Here is a 13,639-nt window from a genome sequence, read left to right as displayed (position 1 = left end):
GATTGAACTATTGGATCAGCAACTTTGTCTGTAAGAGCAGGCTTGCACACATCATTGTGTTGTCAAGTCACTTTTCTGTTGAGTATAGTCATATACCTGATGAAGGGGCAGAAACAAATCATTTTCCAGTCGTGGGGTCCTAGCCTGCTGATAAACACCATTCAAGCTGTGTATAAACTCAAGAATGCAGTCTTGTTCAATCATCATCTTTTACTTGAATGCACCATCCGGGCAGATAGGACTTCTAGATTTCTAAATGTGATTAAACTCGTCACACATCTTTTTGGCTGGCATAATAAGTAGACAATGGTTATTCCCTTGATCAGACTTGCTCATTGCATGAGAAAGTTCAGATAACACTGTAAGGTTCCCAACACGTGTATAAGCTCAAGCAAATGCATTCTGTAGTTCCTTGGATGCCTTGATGAATATAAAAGTACAACTGTATCTCTAGTTCCATTCAAAATCTGTAACATGCCTTGATAGTAAAGTCCCCAGCTTCCCACATCTTATGTGCTGTGATAGAATTAGGATCATCTATTTCCTTAATGTCCTGTTGACATACCCAAATTTGCTTCTTCCAAAAGGAGACAACTTTGCGGAGTTTAGCATATGTATATTCCACTATAACAATGACTGCACTTTTTGCTTCCATGTGATTGAAAGTGATTGAAAACTATTGCAGGTCCCAGTTATCCCTCCCATCTCCTTAATGAGAGAGAGATCAATGAGCTTGCCATTTTGATCTGTGCGTCATTCTTTTTAGTTCCATTCAGGGAGTGACAAAAGAGTTTGGGGTTTGGATTTTTTTTTTTCTTCTTGTAATTCTTTCTTTTCAAATTTAACTTATGCCCCTAACTTTTACACCTTACTCCTTCATTGGAAAGCAAAAGTTCCCTCCAAGGTTAGGGCCCGTTCAGTTTTGGAAAACAATTTTCATTTTCCATTTTAGTTTTCCAGAAGATTACAAAAAAGTTAGCTAATTTTTCATTTTTACAATTGTATGAAACAAATGAACAACAATAAACAGTTTTGGCACTATTTGCTCGTGGAAATAATTTTATTTTTATTTCTAATTTTTAATGTAATTACAAAAATGCCACCTTGTTTTCCAATTTTCCAAATTTATATAGAAAAGTCGGAAAACATCTTTTCATTATTTTTCTAGATTTCTAACTCTTACTTCGCTATGGGAGTATGGAATTCGGATCTTAGACTTTAATTTGTGTGGATTATGTTTAGAATTTCTTCTAAATACACACAAATCCAAATTCAAGCCCCAAAATCCATAATTCTAAATATTACCTTATATAAATTTTGGAAAATTAGAAAACAACTTTTTTTGTGATTATTTTGAAATCTAGAAATAAAAAATGAAAAAAAACTGTTTTGCACATGTAAACAAACTGTTTACTTTCTACCTTCTTAATTAAGAATCTTGAAAATTTTTAAAAATAAGCTAAAGATTTTATAATTCTTTGGAAAACTAAAATTTGGAAAATGGAAAATGTTTTCAACAACTAAATGGGCTGTTAAGGGTTCAGGCTTTTTTGTGGATAGAAATCTTGGAAAAAATAAATACCAATGAAATGCTCCAAAGGCTCTACCACCTGATGTATGTGTCCTTTGCTTCAAGAGTAGGGATACCTGCCCTCACTTGTTCTTACATTGTTGCTTCTTTTGGTCCCTTTGGAACTAATTGTTTGGGATTTTTGGAGAGGATTGGGTTTGCCCTTTCTTTTTGGTGGTGTTTTGCTCTTTGATTTTAAAGGGGTTTTGAAAGGGCTAGGAGAGAAAGGCTTTGTGGCAATGTTGGATTATGGATATCTTTTGGTGTATTTGGTTAGAAAGAAATGCCAGAATTTTTAAGAACTTTGACACCGCTTTTAACTTGTGGTGCTAGGTGGCTTTGCTCTAGTAGAACTAATTTGTAATCTTTGTTTTATAGAATTTTTATTTTGCTCCTTTTCTTTTGTTTTAAGTGGATATGTTATCTTCCATCTTCTTTTTTCTTCTTGTACTATTTTCATATTTCTCTAGTAAATCTCTTTGTTTACAAAAAAATTGTGATTGAAACTAGAGTGCTTACCATTTTTTATTTATATTTTTGACATGAAACATTGACAAAAATTAAAAAAGTTCTGTTATCACTTGGAAATCACAAATGTGGCATCATTAACCATGCAAAGTGACCATATGGAATTTATTTTTTCTTTTTGTTATAAGCTTTTCCTGTAACTTTTGTTATGTATGAACTCATTACTGTAGCCAAATAAGGCTATGTTACACGTAGCCATCTAGCATTTAAGCATAGTGTCACTGTCTTATCTTGTGACTATGACACATAGGTTTGGTGTATGATTTTGACTTGGAAGGATGTTTGGTTAATGTGGATTTGACCATGCAGATGTCATGAGGATGGTTTCAAGATGTCACTGTGATTTTGTGGGTTCGTCTAGTAGTACTTATGGTGGTGTTCTTGAACCAAGATGTATGATCATTAGATCCTTGGTTGTTACTCTTATGTGAACTAGAATCATTTGAAGGTATGACTTTTGGGGGTGAGGGAACACCAGGTGAGCGGCCTACCTCCCTTGGTATTCTATTGGGTACTAAGTGAGCACCCTGAGGAGTGCTTGGGGGTTGGCTCTTGACATCCTCGAGGGGTGTATTGGGTGTCCATGTGGGATTCGGAGCCCTATGGACGATCCACTTGAAAATCTGGTCGTGTGGTACTCTCAGCCTAGAGGTTTGATGTCCATCCCTTCTTGGCAGTTGGCTATACTGTTGGGCAATGTCATTCTAGATCCAGTTAGACTACCAAAGGGTTGTATATCCTTTCGTGTCCTGCTTGAGTAGTGTATGGTGTCACTTCCCTTAGTCCCTGCTAGTGGGTGGTAAGTCATGGGTACGTTGGCACAACGACTGTGCTATAGGGATGAGAGTTACCCGTAGGTTTGGTGGAATGTGAGTTTAACTCTCTTAACATTCAAGTTGGGTGAGTTCTAAGATAGTGGAGGATTTTTTGGCAGTGTCTTTTGCTAGATTTGGCAAGAAAAATGAAAGGGCAGCGCTTTGGAAATGTGCTTTCTTTGCAGCCTTTTGGGGGTTGTGGATGGAGTGTAATGTGCACATTTTTCTAGGGAAGAAGTCGGCTTAGTTGTTGGTCTGGGAAAAATATTATTTGGCTTCTCTTTGGTGTGTAGGACAAGGAAATTTTGAAGGGATGAGCTTTTCTGATATTCAATGCGATTGGCATTATGTGTTGGAGTGTTTGTTTGTGATGGTTTTTCTCTTTTATTCTTTTGTTTGTAGGTTGTTCATTTGTGTTTTTTATTTGAATTTTCCAGACCTTGTTAAGGAGATGTGGAGATGCCTTATTCTCTTAGCTGTAAATTCTTATTCTATTAATGAATTTTTCTTTTATTATAAAAAAAAACCCTATCTTAACAGTCGAATTTGGGTTCCTTAGTGATGACCCTCATTGGATTAAGGGCTTTTGAGTCGGGGGGAGACTTGACACAAGGTTAGACAATTGAGTGTTTCCTTGGATGAGGATGAGTATCAAGGAGGCCTGGGCAGGTCTGGGCAGGTCTGAGTATCCGCTATGCCTCACTTTAGGCAGGTCTGGGCAAGCATGATTCCTTTTGGCCTTTGGGATCTCCACGTCCGTGATAGTATCATAGCGGATGCTCAATTGTGAATGTGAAAACGAGATTGATACTGTGGGCATCAACTTGAATTCAGTTTATGACATTGAGTGGGGGAAGGATCAAGTTACTTTTGAGTAGGTTCTCGTCTCTTATTTCCATCTTGTCATGTGACATGTTGCAGTTAATGAAGCGGAAGTTGGCCTTCAGTTGAATATCTTGAAAACATCAGGATGCTTGATTGTGCCCTGTACCCTTGATGAGGGATGAAGGTTGATTGAGGGGAACTAAAATGAGAATACTTGGTGCCCTTGAGGTCCGTATTGTGGCCACGCTTTTGGAGTTGTCTTATTTATGGTTGGCATTTGAGCTTTATGTTGGAATTGGTGTGATCCCAAGAGGGGGGGGGGGGGTGAATTTGGTTTTAAAAACTTTTTGGCTAATTTAAAAATTTCGCCGATTTACCACAAATCATATCCCATTCAATGTATACGCATGTATGTAAAATAATTTTAACAATGAAAACAAACATACACGTGTGTAGTATATCTTATATAAATCAAATATGTGTATGCAAATAATTATGACATTAAATAAACATCCATACACATGCGGTATTTAAAGTGCAGGAATTTGAATAAGATAGAGAGAGACACACACGATATTTGTTATCGAGGTTTGGCCAAACCAACCTACGTCCTTGCCTTGGGCATACCCCCCAAGGATTACACTATCTCTGCTCACTTAAATGGGTAGAGGAGAAGCCGTTACAACCTCTCCTTACGGGGCGAGGTGAACTCTAGTTTAATTACCAAGCTGAGCCCAACTGGTCTCTCTTACGGGCGGAGACACCCTAGTTTAATTTACGGGCTGAACCTAACCGGTCTCACATACGAGGCTGAGACTTCTCAATTCAATTTACGGGCTAAACCGAACCGGTCTCACTTATGCGGCTAAAACTCCTCAGTTCAACTCTGGGCTGAATTGAACCGGTCTCTTTTATGGGGTGGAGACTCCCCAGTTCAATTTACAGGTTGGATCCAACCGGTCTCACTTCCGGGACTGAGACTCTCCAGTTCAATTTACGAGCTAAACCCAATTAGTACAGTCAAAACATTTTTGTACATATTACAATGCTTCTGAATACAAGCAGAAATGTACAACATTAAAGCTCAAATACATATACTCTAATATGATATGAGTTATGCCCAATAGAGAAAGAGTGTTTTCTCAAAACAATATTTTCAATCTTTGGGAAATGATGTGTATGATAAAATGGTCAAAGATATGACCCTAATAAAATTTTCTCCCAAAAATATATTTCAATAAAAATATAGGAGAACCTAGGGTTTGCTCTTCAAATAGTTTTTGCACAAATAAAATATGTATGAATATATATATATATATATATATATAAATAAAATAACTATGTTCTCCAATAAATATTTTTGCATTAAAATATTATATGGAGAAACTAGAATTTAACTCAAAAGGTATTTGTGCAATAAACACAATTAAAAACAAATGCCCTATCAAAATACTCTTTTAAAAATATTTCAAAGAAAGTAACAAAGAGAGTCGGAGAGTATGAAAAATTTAACCCCAAAATGATTTTTGAAATAAAAGTGTATGTGGGGAAACTTTGATTAAATAAAAAATTTGAGAGAAAAAAATTGTTAATCAAAGTTACTAATCAAAGCAAATGAAGGGGTATTTATAGTTTTTATGAAAAAGTGACCGTTGAGGGACACACTCGTCATTTTAGAAATGTTTAATTAAAAAATTAATGACGATTAGTGCTGAAAATTAAGTCAGCCCAAGAGGGTCAGTTGACCAAGGGCAAGGGATGGTCAACTACATTTATAAGTTCAATCGACCAAGGCTATTTTGAACTACAAGGATGGTCGACCATCTCAGGGTGATTCTGAACCCTTCGTTGGTTTGGTCGACGAAGATAAAAGGCCTGGTTGGCCATTTATGAAGTTCGGTCGATCATGGTGTTTTTGAACTGTGAGTTCGGTCGACCAAGTAGTTGGAAAAGTAGATTTTTATAGTTCGGTCGATCGAGGAAGGTTAGTTTAAAACAGGTTGGTCGACCAAGGCAAGTCAAGTTGTTGACTTTCTCCTTGTTCGGTCGACCAAGGCATTAAACACACCAAGTGGTCAGTCGACCGAGCATTGGTCAACATTTTGACTCCGGGCAAGTTCGGTTGACCGAGCTGATTAAAGCTCGAACTGGTCGGTCGACTGAGGGCATTAACAATTAATATTTTTCCCAAAAAATCCAACGTCGGTCAACCTCCCAAATTTGACCCTATAGCTATTCCAAAAACTTTGTATGATTTTAGTCTTTTAGAAAAAGGTTTTTGGTGAAACGTTAGGAGTCCTATGGTCAACCTATGGTCATTTGAGCAATCAATCCATATCATGCAGATGCATGCATTATTTCAAACTAAAGATATAAAAATTAAACGCAATACAAATACAATAAATGTCTTCTTCTTCTTTTGCTCTTCAAGTCTTCATGGAACAGCCAAGATGATGTTAGCTTTGAGTTCTTTCTGGCTTCCATCTTCCTTTTTTGTGTGTGCATTCCGAATTATGAACCTGTTCAAAATACTAGGCACACACATGAGACACTTGTATTTGTCAACATCAAAACAGAGATCGGACTCAAAAAGCCAGCACTTTAGATGTTTTATCCATTAAGATTTTGTGGTGTCGTTGTTCCACAATCAGAGATGATACTTTTAGATCTAATGGAAAGGGATGATTGGAGAAGTTTAGCCAAGGTGTCTTCCATGGATGTTGGGAAGTTTGAACCCATAGAGAGATGTGACATTCTTAGATTTGTGGGGAAGGATGAATTGTGAACACTTGGGATAGATAATGTCCTTGAGCCACACAAATGCAGCTCTATAGTGGCCATGGTGGTGACGTTTGCCCAGTGGGGTATAGACTCGAAGGGAACCGCAAATGCTGCTTTGGGACTTCATTGGAACCTTAAGATGTTTTTATGATTTGAGTTATGGTGGGAATGCAGATGGAGACTACAATTGTGGAATTGGAAGGAGCAAGTTTGTGTTGTTAGCGTTTTGGCCTATTCATTGCCCATGCCAATGGGCATTGAGATGTGATTCGCTAAAGGGCATGTGAGCCATGTAGCTAGCAAGCACATGAGTCGTGATAGCTAGTGCTAGATGGCAGCCTTCAGATGAAAGCTTGAGTCTATGCCCAAGGGCAATGGTATCAAAATGTTAGCATGATGAACTGTGGTTGAGATCGGTTTGTCAGAGGACAAGTGATTGGGTATCTTGAGCTTCAGTTTGGGTGGAGATTTGGATGTTTGAGGACATGGAAGATTTGTAATAGTGTTGAAGATGGTCATCTGAGGTGTGATTTAAGCTTAAGCCTTGAGAACTTGTGGAAGTTATTGTAGTTGTTGTTTGGTTGGTTGTTAGACCAAATGGTTAACTTTGGAACTATGGGATTCATGAGTACGCTAGGTACATTGTGAGGAACTGGGTTGTGAACCTTGGATGTTGTGATCATTTGTGTTTTGGGAGATTCTTTGGTGTAGCCTCATCCTTGGACTTGTCTCTCATGAGACTCCTTGGTTGGGGACTCACATTTGGAATGGTATGTCAGTGTCGAGCTTGGGTGTCTTTTTGGACATGGTGAACCCATGGTTCTGAAATTGATTGTGTGTGAAGAGACTCCAAGGTGTGGACTCATCTTTGGAGTTCTATCTTGTAAGACTCCTAGTTGGTAACTCACTTTGGAAACAAAATGTTGGTTTTGAGCTTTGATATTCTCTTGGCTGGTTATCTATTGAGCTGTGGGTTGGTTAGACTTGGAGAGCCTTCGGGATGGAGACTATCCTTCAAGTAGCAGGTTGGAATGGAACCTTGGTGGATCATTTTGAGTGCCAAAACTGGGTTATGAGGGAATTGTGACTAGAAGGAGATTTTGTGCATGTTGCTCCATGAATGGTACTAATTTGAGGTCAAATTGGTTTCTAGAGTGAGATTGATTTTATGATCTTGCCTCGGTGGTTTAGCTGATAAATTTTCACTCTTTTGAGTTTCAAGAGACGAGGATGTAATGTGGATCCATATCAAGGATTTGGGAGTTTGAGTGCTGGGAGAGTGTTGCTATCTTTGGGAGTAGTGGTTATTGGTTGGTTGTTGGTTTTTGACTAAGTTGTGACTTTTGACATTGGAAGTCTTGGGTAGGATTTGAGATCAAAGTATGGTACTTAGAGGAAGCTGAATTAGTTTTTGATTTGTGTTGGGATGAAGACCTTGTTTCAATATATGCCATGAGCATCTTCGTATCAGATGAGGACCAATTTTACCGTGGGATCAAAGATAAGTTTGGATGTTTTGAAGAGTTGGATCTTTGCTTTATGGTAGTTTTGAAGCCTCCTATTTTGTGGTTCTAAGAGTGTTACTAGAAATTGGATTGTACATGTTCATCAATGAGGACGTTGATAAGATGGGAGTTAGGGAAAATGTCATCGTCCTAGAGGTTTGCAATTGTGACACATGGTTTTGGTTTATGGTTGGTACTGATAGTACTTATGGTGGTGTTCTTGAACCAAGATGTATGATCCTTAGATCCCTGGTGGTTACTCATATCTAAACAAGTATCCTTCGAAGATATGACTTTGGGGAAACACCAGGTGAGCTGCCTACCTCCCCCGATATCCTATCGGGTACTACGTGAGAACCTTGAGGAGTGATCAGGGGTGGCCTCTTGACATTTTCGGGGGTTGTCCTAGCCTCCCATGTGGGATTGGGAGCCCATGGACGACCTGAAAATGTGGTCACGCAGTACTCTTGGTTTGGAGGTTTGATGTCCCTCCCTTCTTGGTCGTTGGCTATACTATTGGGCATTGTCATTCTAGATCCAGTTGGACTATTGAGGGGTGTTTGTCCTTTCTGTCTCTTGCTTGAGTAGTGTATGGTATCACTTCCCTTGGTCTCAACTAGTGGGTGGTAAGTGATGGGTACGCTAACACGAGGGTTGTGTTGTGGGGATGAGAGTCACCCATAGTGCTGGTAGAATGTGAGCTCAACTCCCTCACTGTTTGAGTCTAGTCTCCTCAGTGATGATCTTAGCAGGATCAAGGGCTTTCGAGCTAGTAGACTTGACACGAGGTTAGACACTTGAGTGTTTCCATGGATGAGGATGAGTACAGCTAGGCTGGACTTGGTGTAGTCTTGCCTCGCAGAGGCGAGACTCCTTGACACTTTAGGCAGATATGGGCAATGGTGATTCCTTTTGGCCTTTGAGATCTCCATGCCTGTGACATATAGGCATGTATTAAATGTATGGAAGCATGAGTTATTCTTCACTAATAGTGCACATAACACGTTTACTTTAAAAAACAATTATGCTTCTACTTGCTGCTTCATCTTTGTTGATTCTGAGCGAAGTTAGAACTGAGAAAGTTAGTGCTTTAGGTTATAATTACTTGCTGTTTCTTAGAGTTGCATTTTCTATTTGTTATTCACACTTAGATTGATGTTTTTTTTTAAAGGAGTAAATTTTTTTAGTTAATCATTCTTTCTGTGCAGCGTTATGTTGAGGCTCAATGCTGCATTGCTTCAAATGATTACAAAGGTAAACAGACATTCATTCTGGTTTGGAGGAAGACTTTTTTCCTTGTTTTGCTTTTTGTTTCTATGCTTCTTGCTGTTGTTGTTGTTGTTGTTATTGTTCGTCTTGTTATTATGGTTGGAAGGGAGGGGATGGGGGATGTTGTGTATTATTGGTAATTTTTGCAATTCATATGTTATTTCCTTGTATCAATATTTCATGCCATCATGTCATGTCCTGATGCTCACAAATGAAACCTATTTAGTATTTGATCTACATCACAAAAATCTGATTCAATTAGGCAAGAAACAGGAGAACAAGAATTAGAATAAGAAAAATCATATTTCATAGAAGGGAGAGGACAGAAGTGAGAATAGGATCGGAAAAAGAGACAGATCAGCTGCATCCCTAAATATGAATTTCTGAGGACAAAAATGCCCCCAGAACCAACACTATAATGCAACTTTATTCTAAAACCAGTCCTACCACTCCTCTTGAGTTGAGGTTGGATAAATAGCACTAAATCCTAGTGTGGTACAAGCAGCACGGAAAGCCAATGCATTAATGATTCCTAGCTGGTTATAGGACTACAAGAATGGGGTAGCAATCTTTGTCACAGAATTCCTAAAAATGCCAGTCAACATCAACTTGCTTAGTCTTCTCGTGAAGCATGGGACTAGATGAAATGTAGACAGTAGCTCGGTTATCACAGAACATGTCCATAGGTCTTGTGACCAGAAATCCCATCTTAACGTACGAGATTCAGCGGTTCAGCCATAATAACTGGCAGTATGGGATATAGCTCTGAACACAATCATTTAGATTCTTTGATGATTGAACTTTTTATGGAAGTGTGGTTTTCTTTTTTGCAGTATTGGGGAATATGGATGGAACTTAATACTCGGATATTTTCTGGGAGAAAATTAACTTGGATGTTGGTTTGGGAAAAAATTAAGTGCTTGGCCTCACTGTGGTGTATTGGTTATGGATTTCTCACAGAGGCGAACTTCTAGGAGTTTCAAACAGATTGAGGAACACACTGACTTGATAATCCCTTCTCTCTTGGTTATTTCTATTTGTCTATTTCTGGATTGTACCAGTTTGTCTCAGTAGATATCTCATTCTCCCTTTTGTAAATTCTTTGTCTATTAATGAAATCTTCTTTTGTTATTAAAAAAGTAGTTGAACTTTTTAACCCTCTGAGTGTTTTTCAGCAACCAGCATCCAATACCCTATCATACACAGAAAATGAAATTCTCTATTCTATATGAAAATTACGTGAAATTTTTTAAGTAAACAGACAACAAATCCAATTCTCGATCACATAAAAATTGAATTCCTCATTCACGATGAAATTTATGTTCTGCTTGTATCTTGAGTATGAAGCAAATTGTTGTAGTTTCTGGGCCTAAGATCCAAATCATTTCAACCTCTCTAGTGTTGATAAAAATTATTTTAACCCCAATCGCCGCTTCCCTCAAACCAGCCCGAAATGTTGTAGCCCATGGTGGAACACAAGCTTGTCCTCCTCTGCCCTCAATCTCCTTGTCTATCGTGGTGTGCTTGCCATCATTGATGTCATCAATACAAAAACACCACCATTAAAACCATTTCCAACCCCATGGCATTAATGCTAATGCGGCTGCAATTAGTTGCCAACCACGATGTGCTTGACTGGAAGAGATGGTTGATGATGCATGGAGAGATGATTAGTGAAGAGAAGATTGACATAGAGATCTGAGAGAAGGAGCTGAGATGAGAGGGAAAGAGATGAGTGTCAAATAGCATGAACAATGTGAAAGGAGGCATGGACAAAATTGTCAAAAAGACATCTTGTTTCATCTGCTTATTGAATCAGTGGAGCCATGTATGTTTCTGTCAGAGCATATTTTTTCAGAGATACGAAGAGGCTCCACCAAAAAAAAAAATTCAGTTTACTGATTCTCGAACCAAGAAGAGCTCGGTCTCTATTTATATGCTTTTGGATCAAGCAAAAGCCCCTGCATTATAGAGGTGAGGGGGAGGATTGACGCAAGAAGGAGAAACATTAATAGCATACCAAGAATAGATTCATCCAAAGAATATTGATGTTCCACACACAAAAAAAAGACCAAATTTGCACTGACATGGTGTTAACAAGTTAGAGGATCATAATACACATTTAATAGCATGAGGAGACAATTTGTATTTTGTTTTCACTAGCGTGTTGAACATGAAGAAAACAGGTGCAGCCAAAAAAACACAGCACACAATAGGAAATGCAAGAGCATCATATACAACTGGGAAAAAAAAAAAGGATTTTCCCTCCCCGGACACTAGATAATTGTACTAATATAAAAACGTGTTGTAAGGGCAGAATAAGTCCACAAGGTTAAAGGAACATGCATATCAATAAGTAAGGACCATGCTATGTTGAGCAAATGCTTATTCTTCATTTTCAGCCACCTCATTTTTTTGAGGATTTTAAACACAAGATGTTCAGTGAATGATTCCTCAATCTAAACAAAAGGACTGAATCTGATTTTGAGTGAATCAAGAAACATTATGACGCAGAACAACTAGAGCAAAATTAGAGAAACTGATTTATGATTAGGGTTTGAGAAGGAAATTGGGAAATAGGTGAAATTAAGGATAGAAAATTAGGGATTCGAATCTGGTTTTGAGGCAACTAATCAAAATAACGAAGAAAAGATGGCATAAAAGTATTAGTATCTCAGTATTATGTTATGGGAATCACACCCCAAAGGAAGAAAGCCTCACACTTTCTAAAGGTCTTGTGCAATCAATTTGCAGTAACATAACAATAGTTCATTCTCATTCAAAAGAAAGTCAATTTGTAGCTTATATAGGACTTGTTCTTGTTTAATCATACCAACAATTGATCTCAATCATCAAACTATAACTGATCTTGGACCTACATAGCTCACCAAATAAAATAAAAGAAAGAATGACTCAAGAAATACCTGAAATACCCCTAGAATAGGATCCAAAGTAAAATAATAATAATACTAACCCAAAGTAATAGGAGAATAAAGATGTAGGATGCCATGAAAGAGGAGAATAAAGATGCCATACAAGTGAAACTGGAACCACCATCAGCTCCATCTGAGTAATAGAGATAGACCAGCCTTCTCAAGCCCTCTGCGAATCTTCATCTTCATTTAGAAATCCTAGATAACAGAATGAGAGGGCATAAAAGGTCACTGAACAGTTAGGGACCTTTTGTAAAGCCTTGTACAAAACAAGTTCAAAGGAATTTTGGGCACATACACATGGATGAGAGACAAATAGACAGAAAGAGAAAATATCTCCACAAAAACATGAGGAACAAAATGACCGGAAGAGAAATTTTAGGGAATTGAGTAATAATTTTCCAAGAATGAAATAAATAATCTCTACAAGTATTTTGGAATGAGACACTGGAATTGATAATCCAAGGATGAAAGGAGGAAGATGCGAGAAGCCTTTCTGTACTTGAATGGACTGCAGTAGCACATGATTGCACTAGAGGACTGAGTTTGGAGTTGCTGGACCATGCAGACTGGGTTGTTATACTCTTGAAATACTGTTGAGTCTGAATAATATACTCAAATGTACTGGAAGGTTCCTCCTCATAATCCCCACTGGCAAAGGACTTGTTGGCTCATGTTGGTTTTCCATGGAGATCCAAACAATAATTGACTGTGAGTTTTCTTTTCTCAATGATTGTAAAAATACGTATTACTACAATCAGTGCCTCTATCAGAGCCACTACTGCTACTCTTCTGCTACCACCCCCTGAACCTGCCCTCTACAACCATTACTGCCTTTCCTCTGAGATTGCACCAACCATAGCTGACTGTCTTTGGGAGAAGATTGAAAAAGAGAAGCTAGATCGATCTTTGGTGGTTTTCTGGCAAGGATATGATGAGGAATTGTTTGAAGCTTAGGACTCTACTAACTTAGACAAAAACACATTAATTAAAAACTCTTGTTGCTTCTCAAGCATCTCAACCTTTGTAGCTTGTACTTATCAGTTGGTGGGGATATAATTCCTTGTGCATACCCTATAGAGAACTATAGTACTCATTGATAGATCTACTTTGGTCAAACTGGATAACTTATACACATCAAATGTACAAGCTTGATTCTTATCTTGGGAGAAACTCTCATGGAGAGTTCTACGTAGCCTCGTCACGAGCTGAGCTTGTTCAAGGCATTATGCTTGCCTGTGACCACTTGTCTTGTGTGTTTGGGATGGGTTTCCATCATGTAAATACTAGTGTAGGGTTATTTTTCAGAGAGTTTTTCCCTAGGCCAAAATGGGGAGCATGACTCCTCGTTCATATTGATGCTTCCTAGTGCCAGAGTGAGAATAAAATAGAAAGCTCTTTTTGGGAGGGTGA

At 38.2% G+C, this 13,639-nt stretch overlaps 1 protein-coding gene across 3 annotated transcripts in view; it reads left to right on the top strand.

The window, feature by feature from the left end:
* Positions 1 to 13,639, top strand: part of LOC131150889 (anaphase-promoting complex subunit 7) — a 32,914-nt gene that overhangs the window by 7,128 nt on the left and 12,147 nt on the right. For all 3 annotated transcript variants that reach the window (XM_058101948.1, XM_058101949.1, XM_058101950.1), the window contains one exon: positions 9,233 to 9,278. In XM_058101948.1, the coding sequence (XP_057957931.1) occupies positions 9,233 to 9,278 (46 nt within the window). The remainder of the gene's footprint in view (positions 1 to 9,232; positions 9,279 to 13,639) is intronic.

The sequence above is a fragment of the Malania oleifera genome, chromosome 3, assembly GCF_029873635.1.
Source record: "Malania oleifera isolate guangnan ecotype guangnan chromosome 3, ASM2987363v1, whole genome shotgun sequence".
In the NCBI taxonomy this organism is placed as follows: domain Eukaryota; kingdom Viridiplantae; phylum Streptophyta; class Magnoliopsida; order Santalales; family Ximeniaceae; genus Malania; species Malania oleifera.
Note: the sequence above shows the minus strand (reverse complement) of the source record. Positions and strands in the feature narration are given on the sequence as shown.